At 41.5% G+C, this 22,598-nt stretch overlaps 1 protein-coding gene across 2 annotated transcripts in view; it reads left to right on the plus strand.

Annotated features, from left to right (window-relative positions):
• Positions 1-22,231, plus strand: part of WDR11 (WD repeat domain 11) — a 60,463-nt gene extending 38,232 nt beyond the window's left edge. For both annotated transcript variants that reach the window (XM_055559854.1, XM_055559855.1), the window contains exons 15-29: positions 3,565-3,689; positions 4,398-4,545; positions 8,487-8,593; positions 9,011-9,125; positions 9,495-9,666; positions 12,273-12,381; positions 13,721-13,783; positions 14,933-14,998; positions 15,753-15,930; positions 16,555-16,650; positions 17,247-17,412; positions 18,167-18,264; positions 18,706-18,851; positions 19,581-19,660; positions 21,291-22,231. In XM_055559854.1, the coding sequence (XP_055415829.1) occupies positions 3,565-3,689; positions 4,398-4,545; positions 8,487-8,593; positions 9,011-9,125; positions 9,495-9,666; positions 12,273-12,381; positions 13,721-13,783; positions 14,933-14,998; positions 15,753-15,930; positions 16,555-16,650; positions 17,247-17,412; positions 18,167-18,264; positions 18,706-18,851; positions 19,581-19,660; positions 21,291-21,445 (1,824 nt within the window). In that variant the 3' untranslated portion in view covers positions 21,446-22,231. The remainder of the gene's footprint in view (positions 1-3,564; positions 3,690-4,397; positions 4,546-8,486; positions 8,594-9,010; positions 9,126-9,494; positions 9,667-12,272; positions 12,382-13,720; positions 13,784-14,932; positions 14,999-15,752; positions 15,931-16,554; positions 16,651-17,246; positions 17,413-18,166; positions 18,265-18,705; positions 18,852-19,580; positions 19,661-21,290) is intronic.
• Positions 22,232-22,598: the final 367 nt, after the last annotated feature.

Raw genomic sequence — 22,598 nt, forward strand, 5'->3', positions numbered from 1 at the left:
GAGATGGGAATACCAGACCACCCGATCTGCCTCTTGAGAAATTTGTATACAGGTCAGGAAGCAACAATTAGAATTGGACATGGAACAACAGACTGGTTGCAAATAGGAAAAGGAGTTCGTCAAGGCTGTATATTGTCACCCTGCTTATTTAACTTATATGCAGAGTACATCATGAGAAACGCTGGACTGGACGAAGCACAAGCTGGAATCAAGATTGCCGGGAGAAATATCAATAACCTCGGATATGCAGATGACACCACCCTTATGGCAGAAAGTGAAGAGGAACTCAAAAGCCTCTTGAAAGTGAAAGTGGAGAGTGAAAAAGTTGACTTAAAGCTCAACATTCAAAAAATGAAGATCATGGCATGTGGTCCCATCACTTCATGGGAAATAGATGGGGAAACAGTGTCAGACTTTATTTTTGGGGGCTCCAAAATCACTGCAGATGGTGACTGCAGCCATGAAATTAAAAGACGCTTACTCCTTGGAAGGAAAGTTATGACCAACCTAGATAGCATATTCAAAAGCAGAGACATTCCTTTGCCAACAAAGGCCCATCTAGTCAAGGCTATGGTTTTTCCAGTAGTCATGTATGGATGTGAGAGTTGGACTGTGAAGAAGGCTGAGCGCTGAAGAATTGATGCTTTTGAACTGTGGTGTTGGAGAAGACTCTTGAGAGTCCCTTGGACTGTAAGGAGATCCAACCAGTCCATTCTGAAGGAGATCAGCCCTAGGATTTCTTTGGAAGGAATGATGCTAAAGCTGAAACTCCAGTACTTTGGCCACCTCATGTGAAGAGTTGACTCATTGGAAAAGACTCTGATGCTGGGAGGGATTGGGGGCAGGAGAAGAAGGGGACGACAGAGGATGAGATGGCTAGATGGCATCACTGACTCGATGGACGTGAGTGTGAGTGACCTCCAGGAGTTGGTGGTGGACAGGGAGGCCTGGCGTGCTGTGATTCATGGGGTCGCAAAGAGTCGGACACGACTGAGCGACTGAACTGAATGTCATATTGGCCCAAGTAAGAGAAATGGATCAGCATAATAAAGAGCTCATTAATAGGCTCATAAATATTTGGTAACTTAATGTACAACAAAGTAACTTACAAACCCAAGGGGAGGAACAGCCTGTTTAGTAGAAAGTATTGGGGAACCTCTCACTTAATAGAGAGGAATACTGGATTTATGCATAATAACCATATTCAGAGGTGGGCTCCACAGCATTAATGACCTAAATGTGAAAATAACTACAGCTATAAAATTAATATAAGCAAATATAGAAGAATATTTTTCTGTTTTGGGGCAAAAGAGGATGTCGGAAGCTCAAACCAAAAGGCAGAAAGGTAATTAATGAATTTGATTACATCAAGATTGGTGCTTTCTATTCAACGAATCATACCACTGTCAAAGTTAAATATGGAAGACAACTTTAAAAAAAGAAATTGTCCCGTGTCTTAAGATGGACAGAGGACTAACTAATCCTCTAAGGGGTTAATATTGTGGAAACTCGTGCAATGAAGCAGTGGTAGCCCCATTGGAAAGATGTGACTAGTTAATGAATGTCAGAGAGACCTAAAAGGCCAACAAGCATGTGAAAAATATTCAGAAGCCTGGGTTTTGAGATGTGCAAAGTAAAATGGCCATGATAAACCTTTTAGACAAACAAAAATTGGAATGCCAGTAGCATCCCGTGTGGGTGAGGTATGGGCTGTAAGAATTCTTAGGCACTGCTGGTAGGGATGTAGACCAGTGAAGCCATTCTGCAGAGCAGGCTGGCAGCACTTAGTCAAACACAGACATCCTCTTTGCCCCAGCTGGTCAGCTTCTGGTCATATAGGAACTTCTGTGTGGACATTGAAATTTCAGTGCAGTGTAATTTCCCATGATGAGAGTATAGAGACAATCTGGGTGTCCTTTCCTGGGAAAACTAAACTAAAAACTAGACTAAAAATTGGCAGATGTACCCATGAAGTACTATGTAACATACAGAAACAACAGAGGTGGGACTTGAATACATTGTGCCGAGTAAAAAGAGCAATGGGATGAGATACATGATCTACTACTGTTCATGCAGACCATAAATACCTTCATGTAAAATACATGTTTAAGAATTTATACATATAAGAGGGTATTAGATTAAAGGCTTTAGAATCAGATCAGATCAGATCAGTCACTCAGTCGTGTCCGACTCTTTGCGACCCCATGAATCACAGCACGCCAGGCCTCCCTGTCCATCACCAACTCCCAGAGTTCACTGAGACTCATGTCCATCGAGTCAGTGATGCCATCTAGCCATCTCATCCTCTGTCGTCCCCTTCTCCTCCTGCCCTCAATCCCTCCCAGCATCAGAGTCTTTTCCAGTGAGTCAACTCTTCGCATGAGGTGGCCAAAGTACTGGAGTTTCAGCTTTAGCATCATTCCTTCCAAAGAAATCCCAGGGCTGATCTCCTTCAGAATGGACTGGTTGGATCTCCTTGCAGTCCAACGGACTCTCAAGAGTCTTCTCCAACACCACAGTTCAAAAGCATCAATTCTTCAGCGCTCAGCCTTCTTCACAGTCCAACTCTCACATCCATACATGACCACAGGAAAAACCATAGCCTTGACTAGATGAACCTTTGTTGGCAAAGGAATGTCTCTGCTTTTGAATATGCTATCTAGGTTGGTCATAACTTTCCTTCCCAGGAGTAAGCGTCTTTTAATTTCATGGCTGCAGTCACCATCTGCAGTGATTTTGGAGCCCCCAAAAATAAAGTCTGACACTGTTTCCACTCTTTCCCCATCTATTTCCCATGAAGTGGAGGGACCGGATGCCATGATCTTCGTCTTCTGAATGTTGAGCTTTAAGCCAACTTTTTCACTCTCCACTTTCACTTTCATCAAGAAGCTTTTGAGTTCCTCTTCACTTTCTGCCATAAGGGTGGTGTCATCTGCATATCTGAGGTTATTGACATTTCTCCCGGTAATCTTGATTCTAACTTGTGTTTCTTCCAGTCCAGCATTTCTCATGATGTACTCTGCATATAAGTTAAATAAGCAGGGTGACAATATACAGCCTTGACAAACTCCTTTTCCTATTTGGAACCAGTCTGTTGTTCCATGTCCAGTAAACAGGAGTAAATATATAAAAGGAGAGGTTTGGGGTGGGCCTATAGGTGATAATGGGCAATGACTGGAGGAGTGTGTCATCAGTTCATCTAAGGGGGAGGTGTGGACATAAGGAGTGGGAGGTACCATAACTAAATGTATTATTTTGATTTCGAAAAATGGAAGGCATCAAAAGTTTAAGCCTTTTGGAGTTTGCCATTAAACTCTTTTCCCTTAAGCTCTAATTGAAGATTCGAGGTGGAAGGAAATAGAGATGGATTATTGAAACCTTCTATCATAAGCTTTAATAAAAATGCATGCCTTCAGCCTTTCTAAAAATTAAAGTAAAAACTAAGAACAAATTGTGAGTTCATGTGTAGTAATAAGAAGTGATGCTGGGCAGTGGTGAGTATGACCCGCTCTTCTGGAAGAAAGAGGGACTGAGCACTTGTGGGTGTCTGTCTTTGATTCACAGGAATGGTCACCTTCTCACAACTTGAAGAGCTTGAGGAAGAAACAGCTGGCCACCCGAGAGGCCATGGCCCGCCAGACCGTGGTCTCAGATACAGAGCTGAGTGTTGTTGAGTCATCTGTGATCAGGTGCCCTGCTTCTCCCGCTGTCATTTGTAATAACTTAATAACCAGGAATTTATTATTTCCTGGTTGGGAAATTTGTTAAGTCCTGGTTGGGAATTTGACGGGTGGCATCCTAAGGCATCTCTAGTCCCCTTTGGAACAGACTTTGATGGTTCCGTACACACTCACATGACTAAAGAGTTAGTAATTGCATTGCTCAGAGCAGCGTGCAGTTTACATGTCCACGCCTGTTAGTGAGCATGATTGATTCTCAGTGCCCTTCGGCTCCATAGACTTCAGCTTCTGATTCAAATGAACATTGCGTGAACACACCCAGGTGGACCCTATTGTCATCTGTGTTAACCACAGAAAATGTATTAGGAATTCTAACTTTTGGACTGCCCCGTCCCCACCAGATTTACAAATAAAAAACTTCAGAGAATGATGGGCCAAGGTAAGGCCTCTGTTTTGCAGCAGAAACAGCAAAGAGTCTTCTTTCCCATGTGAAGTCTAGATCACTCCATTCTTCTGTACAGGGTAAACATTCAGTCGTGGTATGAAGAGTAATTTGTGTTTTCCTATTATTGCTGGGCAAAGATTAGTTTCAGCCTTTTTTTTTTTTTTTTTAATGATTTGACCTCCTGTTAATCCATCTGTATTTTGAGTGTGTTAATTCATTATGTCACTCTAGGGGAAAAAAAAATCTTCATCTTCTTTTCCTCTATCCCAAAGCTTGTTGCAGGAGGCTGAAAGTAAATCTGAACTCAGTCAGAACATCTCTGCCCGGGAGCATTTTGTGTTCACCGATAATGACGGCCAAGTTTATCATCTCACTGTTGAAGGAAACTCAGTGAAAGACAGTGCTCGGATCCCACCAGACGTGAGTCCAAACTGTGGTTAAACCTACATGAAGATTTCTTACCATAGACCTCATAAGTTCTATATCCAGTGAAGCCACAGTTAAGGTGGAAAACTATTTCAGAAAAGTTTAATCTAAATAAGCTTTATTAAGGAGATATTACCATTGACTAAATTTGTCCCATACTTTTGGAGAATAGCATTATAACTATTTTGATGACATACCATGTGCTGCTCATTATTGTCATTATAATAATTCATGAGGAACTATTTCCATTTTATCTGTGATAGGATTGAGGGAGAATGAGTAACTTTCCCCAGGTTGCCCGGCCTCGTGACATGCCAGAGCAGCGTTTACACCCAGGTCTATGTGTCTGACTCTAGTCTCTCTTCTTTCCATTTCAAGTATTACCCTGAAGGATTTTATTTAAAATCTAGTATTATTTTTAGGTAACAGTAATCAGGTTGTAGGTGTAAAAGTATTTATTAATCTTTACAAACATATATATCCCCCATGGCCTTGTGGAATTCTCTTAAGGATTTATAGTTAATTATTTGTGTCAGCATATATCTCATGGGTTTTTTTTACTGAGTGGATGAAGAAAATGTTTTTGCTAATATTACTATAATTGTTAAGTAGAGGATGAGATTATATATATATATGTGTGTGTGTGTGTATATAACTTATATGTAACTAGCATGTGAACGGAGAAGGCAATGGCACCCCACTCCAGTACTTTTGCCTGGAAAATCCCATGGACAGAGGAGCCTGGTGGGCTGCAGTCCATGGGGTCGCTAGAGTCGGACACGACTGAGCGACTTGCCTTTCACTTTTCACTTTCATGCATTGGAGAAGGAAATGGCACCCCACTCCAGTGTTCTTGCCTGGAGAATCCCAGGGACGACGGAGCCTGGTGGGTTGCTGTCTGTGGGGTTGCACAGAGTCGGACACGACTGAAGCGACTTAGCAGCAGCAGCATGTGAAAGTGCTTTTCAAGCTGTAATTCAAGTTTTACTATTACATAGAATGAGTCGTATCTGAGATTTAGTGATGTCTATTTTAAACTCTTAATAGTGCCAAAAGTTTTCACTAGTTTGAAAGGATAAAAATAATGCAAATGTGAAAGATTGATATTTGGCATTGTAATAGGAGCAGTAACCTAATTTTAAGTGCATAGAAAGAAAAACTGCAGTTCAAGAACATGGCCTTAAGAGTTGCAGTGTAAAGAGCTCTATTCTGGAAAATCAGTTTCCTTTCAGAGTTCCTCCTTTAGACCTCAGAGAAGACCCCACCTTAGCTTCTCTAGTGCCACTTGGAAATAGCTCATTCTCTTTGTTTTTTGATTACATCACCTTTGAGATTAGAATAGAAATAATCCAATAATTTCTGAGATTCTAGGTTCCTCCACTCTAAAAAAAGTTGAAAACTTTTGAACACTAGACACATGAATTTTCCTTTTAGTAAGGAAGACAGGGAGAAAGAAAAGTCCTGCTGCTTTCAGGATTTTTGCACAACACAGCTTTTAAGATTCTGCCTCTTCTTATGGAGGTCTGGTCAGGATATAGCAAGTCTTAATTCTGCCTCCCAGATCCTTTTATTCCACAGCTGGAAGCAGTTTCTTCAAAGAATAACCAGCCTAATAAGGATCCAGCCTCCAGTGAAATTAGTGCATATTTTAGAGCAGATTATTTTAGGAAAAGAGAGTTATGTATCTACTGTATAAAACATGAATGATTGATTTGGGTTCATTATTTTTATTTTCAGCAACCAAAATATTTTTCAATGACCAGTGTGTAGAATTGAGGCAGAGGTTTTGTTTATTTTAATCTAATATTTTTCTTTACCTTCCTTCCAAATATAAAGTACTAAGCCACTAAGCCATTTATTTTGAGTTGGAACTTTACCTTTAAATTTTGGCCCCATAACTATAGAGCATATTAAAATGGTAAAAAGAAGAAGCCTGATATATTTTAAATTACATTCCCTTGGAGAGTTTATATTTGACTGACTGCCTTTATTCAGAAAACTGTGGGAGAGAATGATTATCTGTTTGCTGCCAGCTTTACTTCGATCCTTTGAACATCGTGTTTTACATGTAGGAAACATATCAGTGCCAACTAATAATACTCTACTGAGTTTTAAATCTTTCATTGGTTCTCTTGGGATTATTTGGAGTCAGAAAGCGAGTTTGTCCCACATTTCTCCGAAAACACCTTAGAATCTTCATATGGCTTGTATCCCATCAACAAGCTCTTAGGTAGAAAGTTCTAATACATCACTTGTAATTCTAAGCTGGTGATAGATTTCTGGACTGAAGTTTTAATATTCTAATTTTTAGAAGTTAGAAAGTAATGTAAAAATGTTAAACAAAAATTCTCAGGACTAAAAAAGTTAAATTTAAAGGCAAACTCTTAAACATTCTATTCTGTTAATATGATCAGAAGAATAGAAATAAGATCTTAGACTATTGCTTTATACTGTACTGAATTCTATTTATTTAACATAGATTTCTAAGTTTTTTACTAATCGAATCATTAACATAATTATTTTTAATCCAATTTTATCTTTGTTTCTTGACTACCACTAGGATTTATGCATTATTTGGTGTATGTGCAAGTCTTTTAACAGCCAATTTAGCAAAACTCTGGAGCATTCCTACTTCTTACTAGCAATACTGTAAGAACCAAACGTGAATTTTTAATATTGTTCTATAAATGATGAAACAAGATTTCTTTGAATATAAGAATATAAGTAGAAAAGTAATTGAGTAATATTATTGAATAGCTAGCATTATATTGACTCTGTGGCAAACATCGTCCTAAGGCCTTTACCTATAAAAATGTATTAACACTAATAGGAACTCCTCAAATTTTATGAGCTTGCCCTACTTTATCGACGATAAATCCAGACATATAAAGATTAAGTAAGCATGCCCCACATCACACGGCAAATTCAGTGATGCAGCTGGGATTCAGGTCCACACAGCTTTTCTGAGAGCCCCAATTCCACGTCTCTCCATCACAGTACCTCTGTGCGTGTGTTCGAGCTGCATGCTCCTTCCAACCCGCTTTGATTTATTACAGAAGTGTCTCATTCTTGTATTTGTGTTTCCCTGTGTAACTTCTCTGCAGAACCTTCTGTGAATTCAGATTTTACAGATGCCTTCAGTGTATAGTATCTCTTCTCCTTCATTATTCATGAAGGTATCAGCAAAGCTATGAATCTTTTTTCTTTTTTAATTGAAATATAATTGATATACAGAATCATGTTACTTTCAGGTGTACTGCATAGTGATGGATCCTCAGTAGAAGAACTGCTGAACAGTTAGTTGTAAGACAGCTCTGAGTTCCCCCAGAATAAATGTGTTCATCCTTTAGCAGTGAGGGATAACTCAGAGACAGGAGTGCCTGAAAGGATGTCCTTTCCTTCTCTTTTTTCTTCTTTTAATTTTCTTTTTTCTGAAGTAGTTCTTCCTCAAAAGAACTTCTCTATAAATCTAGTTCAGATAATAATGTCCATTGAATTGAAATCTTCTGTTTCTTCTTAGTTGAAATTGAAATGCTAGGTAGCCCTCTTAGTGACTAAACTCTGTTAGTGTTTGATGATGTTCATACTATAATTAGCTTTTATTAAGATATCTTTGGGGCTTCCCTGGCGGCTCAGTCTGTAGAGAATCCGCCTGCAATTCAGGAGACCCAAGTTTGATCCCTGGGTTGGGAAGATACCCTGGAGAAGGAGATAACACCCACTGCAGTATTCTTGCTTGGGAGATCCCATGGACAGAGGAGGCACCTGGTGGGCTACAGTCTATGGGGTTGTAAAGAGTCGGGCACAACTTAGCAACTAAACCACCAGCAAGATATCTTTATTATTTCATCACAGTTGTTAAATAAAAGTATTTCTCTGTTGTGACTGCTTATAAGTGGTGAAATTGATGTGTGTTTGTTGCTGTTCTTTTCTAGGGGAGCATGGGTAGCATTACTTGCATTGCTTGGAAAGGTGATACGTTAGTTCTTGGAGATATGGATGGAAATTTAAATTTTTGGGATTTGAAAGGCAGAGTATCCAGGTATGTTTCAAGAATTCAAGTGTATTATTTGGCTGAAACAAAAAATCTTGATATAGTTCCATTGGAGGCCTATCACTTGGCAATAGCATCATTAAATATAGTCATGTGCAGGTTGGACCCTTGGGTCTCTTGTTATAGAACTTGGGAGGAACTGCCTTGAGCTAAACTCTGGAGTATTCATAGATGACCCTTACCTGCAGGTGGCCCACACGAAGTGCTGGGGCACTATTCCAACTGTTGTTAAAGAGCAGACCATGTCTGTCATATGTGACCCCTGTCCCAGAAAGCAGAGTTGTTGTCCTGTCATGTCACTAGACCTTGTCAAAAGCAGAAATAGAAAGAGACATTGGACATCTCTCCCAATGACGAGATATTACTCTACTTCATATTGGTGTTTTGGTTTCTGTTTGTCCTCAGAGGAATACCTACACACCGAAGTTGGGTGAAGAAGATTCGTTTCGCCCCTGGTAAAGGAAACCAAAAATTAATAGCAATGTACAATGATGGAGCTGAAGTATGGGATTCTAAAGAGGTAAGCCCAGCTGCACACGGGCTCACCGCAAATGGAGCTGCTGGTCACAGGAACTATGTACTTGTTTTCCTTCCTTCTGATTTATAAATGGGTTTGTCAAGCTTCTTAGAGAAATTTTCTTCCTTCAAAATTTTTCTTTTATAGTATTTCTGTTCTAAAGGTGACAGCTCAACAGATTGTTAATGTTATCACCATCTCTGGGACCTTCAAAATGCAGTCTGCATGTGGAAGATAGATTGCCCACGACTGCTCAGTTTTAAACATGAACTGGACCTTTGCCACAGGCACTGCCTTTCTTGCTCGTTTAGTCTGTAATGATAAACATCTTCCTTTTCTTTCTGAAAGTGACAATCAAATTCACTCTTGAAGGTTCAGATGGTGAGCAGTTTAAGAAGTGGAAGAAATGTAACCTTTCGGATATTGGACGTGGACTGGTGCACGTCAGATAAAGTGATCCTGGCTTCCGATGACGGGTGTATCAGGGTCCTGGAGATGTCCATGAAGTCCACATGCTTTAGGATGGACGAGCAGGAGTTGACTGGTATGGAGTTCTAAGGGAAGGATGCTTGGAAGTGTCTTTATTTTGCACCAGCTGTTCTTTTCATGGGAGAGAGCTGCTTCTGTTCCATTTCATTCTTTCTAGGAATCTATGTTTAAGAATGTATATTAACTTAAAGCTTGAGTGTTGATACTACTGAGATGCTAGACTCTGTAATTAGATGTCAGTCATTCCCCAACGCTGGTTTACTCAGCGCCCTTTCCTTGACCCCTTTCTGAGTGCCCTGTCAAAAGATGAAAGATGTTTACATGAATAAAAATGACTTCCTCAGACTTTAGGAGAGGTCATCAGAGGACAGGAATCTAGTGGTAAAGTGCTGCTGGTTTTTTAATAGTGAGTCTTGTGTCTTTTGCAACCATATATCATGGAAAAGTAACTTTGGAAAGTATCATGAATTGTGATGCCTGTCTTATGACTCGCTAAAGGGCCAGTCAAAACAGAATTAGATGATTGCACTACCCTTCCCTTTTTTGTATGGTGGTTTTGAGATTTTTTTCCTGAGAATGAAAGCTATTTTAGTAAAAAGTAGCTATGAATGAGAAGTTTGTGAGTGCACGCATCAATTTGAAAATGAGATGTCCCTACATTAAATTTTCTCCAGGCATAACTTTGGTGTATACACTGGGCTATCTGATATGTAAAAAAATGTCATAAGAGAATTGTTTAGTCATTTACAGAGTTTCATCATAGAAACTGTCGGCTCTGGGAATTGTCTGTACCTTCAGAGTCAGTCTTTGGCATATTCAGAGACAGTAGGGTTTTAAAAACATGACCCTTCATTGTTATGTTTGTGCTTGAGGCACTACCCAGTTGCTGTGTATGCTGACTGGGTTGCCTTTTTAACTTGGATTAAATGTGCTTTTGTTTGTGGCACTGCCCCACCCCTGCCACTGTGTTTGGGAACCATCACTTCTTACTCGTAACCGTGACTGTCCTCTGGTGAGCTGCAGTTGAGCACTGCATTGCCACATCTGTCCTCAAGATCCCTGCCACCTCTGCAGAAGTAGCAGGACCGCCTTCTAGGGAAGGACAAGCATAGATACTAACTTGAAACATAAAGTTATTGAAGAAATTAAGGGAATTTCAAGAATGATTTTTTTCTTTTAATTTAGTCATTAGTTCTAGGTAAAAGGTAAGGTAAGTCACTTCAGTCATGTCCGACTCTGTGCAACCCCATAGACTGCAGCCCACCAGGCTCCGCCGTCCCTGGGATTCTCCAGGCAAGAACACTGGAGTGGGTTGCCATTTCCTTCTCCAATGCATGAAAGTGAAAAGTGAAAGTGAAGTCGCTCAGTCGTGTCCAACTCTTAGTGACCCCATGGACTGCAGCCCACTAGGCTCCTCCATCCATGGGATTTTCCAGGCAAGAGTACTGGAGTGGGGTGCCATTGCCTTCTCCAGTTCTAGGTAAAGAAGAATGCAAATATAATCTAGATGTTTGAGAAGCTGTTCTTTGACCTTTATCTTAAATTTTGAGTCTGCTGCTAAGTCACTTCAGTCATGTCCGGCTCTGTGTGACCCCATAGATGGCAGCCAAAGCCAAGGTACTTGTTTCTAAATTAATCTATTTATATAATTAATGAGAACCCATTGTTAGCTTAATGGGCTACCATGTTTAATACCATGAATGAACAGGTGACCCTCAACCAGATTTTAGGTTACATTTTTCTTTTAAAATTTTCCTAAAAAAATGCTATTGATTCTCTAATGGTGCAACCTCAGCCAAAAAGGGCAAGTTTTAAAATAATAATGGGGAAAGTCAATGAAATTATGCATATATTCCCCTAAATTGAACTTTAAACTCAGAACAACACTCAGTAAATGTTAAAGAATAAAGACTGATGAGAGTGTAAACAGGGAGTTAGGAAAAAGATTTCTGTGTGTTTGCTGCCAGATATGTGCTGATTTGAGCTTGGAAAAATATGTTTGATGCAATATATTTCTATTCTGAGGAATTACAAATGTATTTTGGACCTTATTGATGTAGGATAATAAAATCATTTGAGGTCATAGGCATTGATATAATATTTAATATATTTGCTTCATTTCTCCTTTATGACAAATAGAGAAGATCGTAATATGTTGATTCAAATCTGTTTTCTTAGGATAGCTTGGTCTTCTTTCTCCACCCCTGCCCCTTATTTACATTTTTCTGACACTGCCTCTTCTCCCAGTAAAAGGGGAAGTCAGACAAATGTAGAAAATTGGAATCCCTGTTTTTAAGTTGGAGAATCCTTCTTACCTGCTGCCTAGATCAGGGGCATAAAATGGCATAAAACAATATTCTTTTTAGCAGTGTCTAAAAGGAATCCAGAACTATGAGACTTGTTTAATAACATTTCGTATGATGCTGTTTCCAAGAACTTTCAGTACTATCTCTGTGGGGTCAGAGACTCTTCAGTCTAACTTTCTGCCTGACACTGAGCCCCTGTGTCTTAAGCAGTGATTACACTAATACACTCTCTGAGTTGCCACTACCAGACTTATACATTGTTCTCTGCTGACTTCTCTGTGAACTGTCTACAGCGGAAGCTTTATAGTTGTATACGATTCTACTTGTTAAAAGCGAAATCTGTGTTTTTGTCTAGAGCCTGTGTGGTGCCCATATCTCCTTGTTCCCAGGGCTGCTCTCGCCTTGAAAGCTTTCTTATTACATCAGCCTTGGAATGGACAGTATTCTTTGGACATTTCTCATGTGTAAGTTTTTTTGCATTATTGTTTTTCTTTCTTAATTGATTTAAGATTGAAAGACATCCCATAAAAATTAGCAGTGGCTGGTCTCCAGGGCTTACAGGCATTGGAACCTTAAAACTGAGTTAAGGCAGTGATGGCAGAGACCCTGAAAGAGTCACTGATCTGCCTCTTGTCTTTCCCACTCTGGGGACCTGGGCACAGCTGTGAGTACACGTGGGTGTCTCAGGTGGCTGTGTGGTCGGTCATCTTATGGTCTGCACCTGGGCATGGCTACTGAGTGTGAAGAGGGCCAGTTGAGGCCAAGAGGAGTTTGGGGACAAGATTCAGTTCAGTTCAGTCACTCCAGCCATGTCTGACTGTTTGCGACCCCATGAGATTGCAGCACACCAGGCCTCCCTGTCCTTCACCAACTCCCGGAGCTTAATCAGACTCATGTCTATTGAGTTAGTGATGCCATCCAACCATCTCATCCTCTGTCATCCCCTTCTCCTCCTGCCTTCAAGCTTCCCAGCATCAGGGTCAGGGGACAAGAGTAAATCTTTTTAAAGGCAGCATAAAGGAATCTACTTCAGAAGTGTTTTATGTTTTATAGCCTGCCTCCTTGCAAAAAATAGTCACAGAAACCATGATTTGTGGTTGTTAGTTAAACTACCACAAGTGCTATGGGACCTTTGCTGTGTGGAATGCACAGATAGGCATGGGTTGTGTGTGTGCTCAGTCATTTAGTCGTGTCTGACTCTTTGTGACCCCATGGACTGTAGCCCCCAATGCTCCTCTGTCTGTGGAATTTTCTAGGCAAGAATACTGAAGTGGGTTGCCATTTCCTTCTCCAGTGGATCTTCCCGACCCAGGGATCAAACCCACATCTCCTGCATTGGCAGGCGGATTCTTTACCACTGAGCCACCAGCGAAGCCCTGGGTTAGGAGAATTAAAAAAATAAATGTGATGAGATGTTCTTTCTCCAAGAAGTATCCACTCAGAGAAATGAATGTTAATTTTGCAGAGCAGAACTAGCAGATTGGTGTAGTCCTTGCTAAGTTCCTTATTAACATGAATCTAAACCTGATAGTTTTAGAGCTCACTAATAAATTTTCGGGTTTCTTGAAAGCCAGGGAAACTTTCTGTGCTCATTTCTGTTTTGACTCAATAAGATAAAAGCAGGCATTAAAGGTGAGTGGTAGGTTCCTGAGTAGTCTGTTGCTTTTGGGTCTACACGCAGGTTTTTAACCAAGGACTACAAAGAAGTTATTTCTGTATTAACACAACTTTTTTCCTGGTGAAGAAATAAATGGTGGTAAATAAAGAGAAAACTAACTCATTTAAAATCTTTTCTTGGTACAGTGATTATCCAGAAAATGAAGAAATAAAGAATCTCCTTCAAGAGCAGTTGAACTCATTGTCTAAGTAAGCACTCTTATTATGTTTTATTAGAGAATAAGACTATGAAAAAGAAAAACATAATGATTTAGACTTTAAAATTAAAATAAGGTTTGTTTTGGAAAATATTAGTGGCCCACGGAGAGACCCTTCTCTTCGCCTCAGTTTGTTTCCCTTTAGAGTCTTTGTTTTGTGGAAGTAAGTTTCAGATTGCTGTGGTCTCATGTCAGGGCAGGAGAAGAAGCAGTGGGGTAAGCCACCTTGTAGCTAGCCTGCCTCCAGCACAAATGCCCTGCAAAGCCTCATGTTAGAGGATGGGTGTACACAGGGCAATTCTTGTGTGTCAGCTTCTCTCTGCTAAGATAAGTTCTCTGTGTCAGGTGCTGTGTTTGCACAATTCTGTCTAAGAAAGTAATATGCTCCCTAGAGTCAAGAACATTTACAAACAGGTACTGTGTATAACACTGGAAAGGAAGAAGGAAAATTTGACTCCACAAGGAGTTCTTGGGAAAACATATCTTGGCAATCTAAAATCCATCACATATATTTTAATACTTAATAAATTAATGCTAAAGGAATATTATATTGATGTCGAATTCAAAGTAATTACTTTTTTCTCTTCTCTGTCCCAAGGTTAGCATTTATGTTTAAATGGAAAAGAATAGATTTAAAGACTATCTCCCCTTCTTCCTGATTTATAAATAGTCTATAATGGGCTATTGTAGAAATATCAATTTATGAAACACTATCCTTTCTTCCTTATATATTTTAATTTTTCAGTACTTTGAAGAATAAATTCTGAATGCATCTTCTCTGAAGTATAGAGTATTCCTGATGATCATTTAGTAAAATCATTTTATCAACAATGACCTTCTTATTCCTGTAGTTAGGTAGCTGTTCATATTTTTTAGAAAGGGAGTTGAGCTGCTTCAAGAAGGTAAATCAGAATTAGAGCCTTAAGCTGTGGTGGTTGATGGGTTCCACTTCTCCTAGCCTAGATACTGTCTAAGCCCTGTAAGCTCTTGCAGTTTCAGGGCCGTAGCAAAGTGACTTCTTTTGTAGGTTCTTATTATATCTTTTGGGTAGAATTTTCCATTTTAAAAGTGTATTGATTTATCTCCTTTATTGTTGGATTCAAAAATTTTGTCTTGCCTTTGTCTGGATTCCTGCCTGCAGTGACATAAAGAAACTCTTGCTCGATCCGGAGTTTACTCTCCTGCAGAGATGCCTGCTTGTTTCAAGGTAACACTATTTGAAGTGTTCTGGGTAAGAGACAGGGAATTTCAGGTTAACTCACTCCTTTCATCAAGAGTTGTTAGTTAAAACCAAACTCTTTGGAATTTTAGAAAATACATCAGTTCATCCTTTATAGTTGGCTTACAGATCATTTTGAAAGTAGTATTACAAATAGGAAAAAGAAAAAGACATGAGATCTAGGTCTTCTCTATTGAAAAGACTCCATTCAGATAGCTTTTTAAAATATCAGCTACAAGGGGCATGTCCTAAGTATACCCATAAGTTATATTTATATTATATTTAGAAGTAATAACCTATATATTCTTACTTAGAGTAGAGCCATCCCTTATAAGAAAGACATTTCCCTCCACTCCCCAGAGAATAAAGAGCATATTATTTCCACATCTTATCTAGTCAGTGATCCCAGAGGAACTTCTTCCTTAACTGTGCAGATTGAAAGATGTGCTGATGGCAAACCAGGTAAATAATAGCACAGGCTGCAGCACCGCGGTGTTGCTCTTAACACAGAACAAAGGGAGGCTTGGGTCGGAAGGGGCCCCATGCAGTCAGGGCCCTGTGCTGTTTGAGACCCAGTAACAGGGCTGGAGACTTGCAGCTTCAGCTCTTCCACCAGCCAGCACGTTGGTCTCTCATGGGCCAGCACCATGCTCCCAGCACTTCAGGCTGCCGTGGGGAGCCCCCGTCCAGGCCCCACGCTGCTGCGTGAGGTCAGTGGAGACTGTGGTCTCACCCTGGCCAGGCTTTACGGTGATGAATCGGAGCTGCACTTCTGGACTGTCGCCGCCCACTATCTGCACAGCCTGTCCCAGGAAAAGGCCGCGAGCACACCAGTGGCTAAAGAAGCTGCTCCTCAGGACAGAGTGAACAACCCGCTAGATATATGTTACGACGTCCTCTGTGAAAATGCCTATTTTCAGGTATTATGTTTCATATATTAAAAACCTTTAAAGCTATGTCTTTCTTTATAAGTATCTTAAAGTTGGGAAACTTTGTACTAAGTAAAGGTCCACATAACAGAAATGAGTCCCTTGGCATAGTCACATAAAAAAGGCCTGATTCAGGACTTGAAAAGCTCATAAACGCTTACTGAGTTTTTAGTAGACATTAAAATTTTATTATTAACAGCATTTTAATTTTGGGGGGCCTTAAAAATTTTTAACTTGGTTCATTTTAATTTTCTCATGTTATTAATTTCCTATAAATAACAAATACTTAATTTACTTGGTTTGAATTTGCTGTTCTATATATATAAAGGTAGTTTCATAATTTGTTTAACCTCCAATAGAGTACTGAATTACACATAGGGATTTTTCTTCCAGCTCTACTAAAGTGCCAGTTTTTGTAAGCAGGCAGACTTACGCACAGATTATAGTACATTTCAACATTTTTTTCTTCTCAAATTCTTATTAAATTGTTGGACTTCTTCTTTGACTCAGAAGTCAAAGTAATGTTTACTAATAGTTAAATAATTCAAAAGTTTTAAAATCCAGGCTCAATTTTCTCTGGTTTTTTTTTTTTTTTTTTTTTCTTCCCTGCTCTAGAAATTTCAGTTGGAAAGGGTTAATCTCCAGGAAGTAAAACGGTCAACTTATGATCATACAAGGAAATGTACAGACCAGCTGCTTCTCTTGGGTCAAGTATGTCAGTTTTTATAACTCTTTTCATGTTTCAGGGAGTTGCTAGTTGATTGGTATTTTGCAGCATCATTTATATCACACACAAACACCGTGCACACACACTATACATTTCCCTGAAAGTATAAGTGTAAATATATGCTTTCTCTCAAAATAAGACCAACAGACGTTCTGAGAAAGCAAAAATGTATGGTAAACCAACTTGTAGTTTTGGCTTCCATAGTGTCACATGATAGACAGGGAGGCCTGGCGTGCTGCGATTCATGGGGTCGTGAAGAGTCGGACACGACTGAGCGACTGAACTGAGATGAACTGAATGCCACATGAGGCCTGCCTAGTTTTGTTTTGTTTTGGTTTTGTCTCTGACTAGTACAGAGCTTAAATCAGTACCTGTGTACCTGTGGTTTTACATTTGTCCTAAAGAAGCAGTGTTGCACTTTTGTTCAACTTGTATACATGTAAACAACGTGTTTATGGATAATTTTTGACAATGAAAATCTTCTTTAAACTGAAAACTTCAGTGTTCCAAATTATGAATCTTGAAAGGTTATGTTGGAGGAAAATGGCCTCATAACCAGAAGAACCGTTTCCCTTATTAGACAGACAGAGCCGTGCAGCTGCTTTTGGAAACCAGCGCAGACAACCAGCACTATTACTGTGACTCACTGAAAGCCTGTCTGGTCACCACCGTCACCTCGTCAGGCCCCTCCCAGAGCACCATCAAGCTCGTGGCAACTAATATGATTGCCAACGGAAAACTGGCAGGTGAGGCATGCTTTAGGGGTGTATTTGCCAGTACTCTGAAAAATCGTGTATATTTGTCAGTACTCTGAAAAATCAAACCCATTCCTAGGAAAGTATTTGGTTATTAGAAATGTTTCTTTTTGATATACCCTGGAGAAAAATAAATTATTGCTAGCAGTTTATATTATGAAAGTGTTAGTCACTCAGTTGTGTCCGATTCTTCATTACCCCATGGACTGTAGCCCCTGCCAGGCTCCTCTGTCCATGGAATTGTCCAGGCAAGGTTAATGGAGTGGATTGCCATTCCCTTCAGGGGATCTTCCTGATCCAGGGATTGAACCTGGTCTCCTGCATTGCAGGCAGATTCTTTACCATCTGAGCCACCAGGTAAGCCCTCATATTATAAGATGACCATATAATTTAGTCATCTAGACCAGTGCATTTTTAAAGAGTAAAAGGGGTGTTATTAATAATGACCGAAATAATAGACATAAATTGGACAAACGTGGACACCTTAAACGTTAAAACCAGTGAGTGAGATAGTCTTGACTTGTTTGTTTTCTGGACTGTATTTGTACTGCCAACCCAGGTTACTTGAGTGATAACATTGTAAAACCCTATTTTAATGCTTCATTTTAAAATTTAAGTCAGTCGCGTCTCCAGTAGGTATAAAATGGCCAAGACCAGGTGAGGTCAAATGGTGATTTTACCCTTCAGTGACTCACCAGAGAGACAGCTGCAGCGTCACTCACGGGGCTGTTGTCTTGTCTTCCAGAGGGCGTCCAGCTGCTCTGCCTGATAGACAAAGCTGCGGACGCCTGCCGCTACCTGCAGACCTACGGCGAGTGGAACCGGGCAGCGTGGCTTGCCAAAGTAGGTGATTCTAGTAGGCACCTGGAACTTTGGGCGAGAAAGTTCAATCTTGAATTTTTGACTCATGATTTGGAGGTATTTTGGGGGGCTGCCAAGAGGCTTTACAAATATTTTCTTAGCAGCTTTCATCTTCTTCTTTGCATATAAGTTACATTTCTTCTTACTGCAAAGTGGAGGTTGCAATGGTAGCAGTTAAGTGAAAACAGCTGCCTCCCGTCCCTGCTGGGGTGTGGGCCCAGACTACATACAGCCCAGAGGTGGTCCCGGGCCCGCTGATCCTGAGCTGTGGATCCCTGTCGCCTCTGGTCACGGTGCTGCAGCAGCAGGGGCTGTGTGGTAAAGCAGAGATGAGCTCTGTTTCATGGTAATAGATCCCATTTCAACTGATTTCTTTTTTCCTATAGTGCAGGGTGTCCTTTTTAACGTGGGCATCTTCCTCAGGTCCGCTTAAATTCTGAAGAGTGCGCTGACGTTTTGAAACGGTGGGTCGACCACCTTTGCTCCCCTCAAGTGAACCAGAAGTCCAAGGCCCTCCTGGTTCTCCTCTCCCTGGGCTGCTTTTCCAGCGTGGCCGAGACACTTCACAGGTACGCCCACTGTCAGTGGCTGGTCAGAGCCACCCAGATTTACCACTGCTCATGAGGCTCTGCCAGGAGGCTGGGAGTCCTTGATGTTGAGAGTGAAGGGAGAAGCATATACTTCAGGTTTATTTTTTAGAAAAAACCTAAAGGGAGTGGAGCAGTCCATGCTTATTCATTCTTCTTTTGGTCTAGGAACTTTGCTACTTCTCTGCCAATGCTAGTCAAACCTAATAGTTACCTGTTTAAAAAGAATATTTAAAAAGAATTGAGGTCAATTTAGCTTTGAGTAGAACAACTGAGACAAAGGCAGAAAAGCAGGAGGAAGGGGGAAGAAAGTGTGGCAATTTGGAGGTGTCCCCTCTGAGAACCTTGAAGGGTAATTAATGCTTATCACTTGCCATAGGACATTTTATTTATTTAAAACTAAGGGAAGTAGGTTGAGGCAGATATGACAGAAAGTTACTTGTGAAATCTGGACCTGGGTATGTGGATTTTTGTCCTGTCTCTATTTCAGTGATTTCACAAAATTTTTATAAGAGTTAATAGAAAAGAGCAAAGGATTAGGGCATGAGAATTCCCCTTTCCTCTAAGCTGGGGCAGAGAACAGTGCTGGTGTGCCTCACGCAGCCCTCGGGCTTCTGTGGAGAGTGCTTGTATGGAAACACTCCTGGGATGGTCCTACCCCCAGATGATGAAAGTCACAGCTCCTGACGTGCTTTGTGTTCTGTTGAGCAGCATGAGGTACTTCGACAGAGCGGCCTTGTTTGTGGAAGCTTGTCTCAAGTACGGAGCCATCGAAGTCAGCGAGGACACAGATATCCTTTGCTGGGATGTGTTTGCTGAGGGGGAACCAGATGCCGTGAGTGGGTTTTAAGCATCCCCATTGGCTGTGCTGCCTGGGAGGAAACTATTGTATGGAGAAAGATCCCTGTTCTGACTGCCCAGAGCCAGGAAAAGGAGAAACAGGAGGGGACAAATCAGAAAGAAAGTTGTTGCTCCACCAGCATCAGCTGTGAGATCAATGGAGAGCCTGGAAGGGCTGTGAAGTGGAGGGAGCCCAGATTTTGTAATGTTTTGTTTGAACTTACAAAGAAAATAGAGGATCTAGTATAGGAAACAGAGAAGGCAATGGCACCCCACTCCAGTACTCTTGCCTGGAAAATCCCATGGACAGAGGAGCCTGGTAGGCTGCAGTCCATGGGGCCGCTAAGAGTCGGACACGACTGAGCGACTTCACTTTCACTTTTCACTTTCCTGCATTGGAGAAGGAAATGGCAACCCACTCCAGAGTTCTTGCCTGGAGAATCCCAGGGACAGGGGAGCCTGGTGGGCTGCCGTCTCTGGGGTCGCACAGAGTTGGACATGACTGAAGCGACTTAGCAGCAGCAGCAGCAGTATAGGAAAGGTATAGGAGGCTCTGCTGGAATAAATGCGTACCAGAATAGATTAAAAAGAACGACTGGCTGTTACCCACAGGGATGGGCTAACGTGGAACAAGACACAGCGGCACTTCAGAGAGACGTGTCATGTAGGCAGGCCACGTGTGACCGGGAGCATTTCAGTTCTGCCACCCGTCACTTGAGTGACATGTTTCTCTTTGAAAAGAGGGGGCTTGAGAATCCTACTCTCAGGTCCTTGTGTTTGCAGAGGCTTTGTTGTTCTCATTGCACTCTTTTTTGAATTGTTACATTGTAGCCTCACATCTACATGTCATTTTTTTATTTTTCTGTATATATTTTTTAACAGAAAATTGAACTCAGTGTCATGTACCTCAGCACTGGTTAAGCTGGCTCTGATTCAGTGGTGCTGTTTTGGATATCAGAACACAGTAGAACAGGGCTGTCTAACATTCCCAAAGTGAAAGTGAAAGTCACTCGGTCGTGTCTGACTCTTTGCGACCCCATGGACTGTAGCCTGCCAGGCTCCTCTGTCCATGGAATTCTCCAGGCAAGATACTGGAGTGGGTTGCTATGCCCTCCTCTAGGGGATCTTCCCAACCCAGGGATCAAACCCAGGTCTTCCGCATGCCAGGTGGATTCTTTACCGTCTGAGCCACTCATTGAGGCTGGATCTGCCCCTTAAACGCCAACCTCTCAGATTTGCAAACAGCTCAAGGGTTTGCACATGTATTTCTCTTCTGTCATCCTTCCCTCTCCACTCCTTAACTGCATTTAGACCTTGGAGCATCTGAGGGGATGTTAGTTGGGTCTTGTAGGAGGTCGGGCTTTGGGCTCAGCTGGTGCCAGTGCAGGGACATTGCACACTGAAACCTCACCTCCCCGCCCCCCGTCCCCCCAACCCCAGCAGGTGCCCTCCCCAAGAAGAGCCCCCTGTGCTCCTCCTGCTGCCCTCCCCTGGACACTTCTCCAGAGCTGGTCCTTGTTTCCGGCCTGTGGGAACCTGCTGGAGCCCTCTCTGCCCTTCTCTTCCTTAACTGCAGTTTACAGAAGCTCATCTATGCTATATATGCAGATTATGCCCGAAGTTTAAAGAACCTCGGTTTTAAACAGGGAGCAGTTCTTTTTGCTTCAAAGGCTGGAGCAGCTGGCAGAGATTTATTGAACGAACTGGAATCCCCCAAGCAAGAACTGACTGACTGAAGAGTGACCAGTCTCTGTGCCCCAGGGCACCCGGCCTCAAGAGCAGTGGCAAGGGTGTTGGTCTGGCTGTGGACAGTCACAGCCCAGACCCACGAGTGTGCCGTCCTCTCCAGGGCCCTCGTAAGCTGTTCACCATGTATGCACAACACTGTGTGAGCATTTACGCTGTGAGAAGCCAGTCTAGGACCTGTATTCATCTCAGAGAAAGACAGGAACACTTCAGATATTGAAAGTGTAACATTTTATACTTTGGAGACAGCTTTAAGAGTCCCTAGAAATGCTTTTCATTTTTTTAAAACTTAAGATCCAAGCAATTGAATTGCTTTTCTCATGGACTAGATTTAAATCTATAGTAAAAGCAGTTTGTGAGAGCTATACTGAAATATGTGCTGTGCCTGTGTGTATATACAGTCGTTCCAGGTATAAACAGAGCAGAAACATTTAAACAGTAAAGGTGACTTACCACAGCATTCCTTGTTTTCTTACCTTGAAAACAGAGCTGTTCATTTCTTGGTTTAGGCAGTTGCTGAATTTTGTAATTTCAAGTGCATAGGCTCTTAGAGAAATTGTAAGCTTTAGGTTTTGTGTGTGGAGTCTTGGATTTGAGATTTTAGCTCCTGCTGTGATGTGTTACAGTAACCTCCTCTTGGAAGGCTCAGTGCTCTCATTTCTGTCTTTGTGTTCTTCCAATGACTGAACTATATGAAATGTGACTTATCAATTATTGCTAAAAATTTAAATGTGTATAACTTACAGAAATTATAAATAAAAAGGGAATTAATCCCAGCCAGGCCTTTGTGTCCTCTGAGCTGCTGTGCACCACATCGGGTGCTGTGCTGGCGCCTCAGGAGTTGGTCCAGCTACCCACCCTCCAGCGCTGCTTTGCTGAATCCGGAACCTGGCTGCAGGAACTCGGGGCCGCGGCACAGAACAGGGTGGAACACCTGCCGCTGGGGTTCCTGGGTGGGCAGGGCTCAGCTTGTGGCTCTGAGAGGTGAGGAAATGGCCTTCCTGTCTTTCCCCTGTACGTCCAGGGTGGCATATGTACTAACACCCACTGAGAGGTGTTTTTAGATGGAATCGTAGTCTCTGCCCTTGGATATCAACCCCCCTCAAACAAGGAACTGAGGTCCATGGAGAGGAAGGGCCTGTC

This window comes from Bubalus kerabau, chromosome 22 (genome assembly GCF_029407905.1).
Source record: "Bubalus kerabau isolate K-KA32 ecotype Philippines breed swamp buffalo chromosome 22, PCC_UOA_SB_1v2, whole genome shotgun sequence".
In the NCBI taxonomy this organism is placed as follows: Eukaryota; Metazoa; Chordata; class Mammalia; order Artiodactyla; family Bovidae; genus Bubalus; species Bubalus kerabau.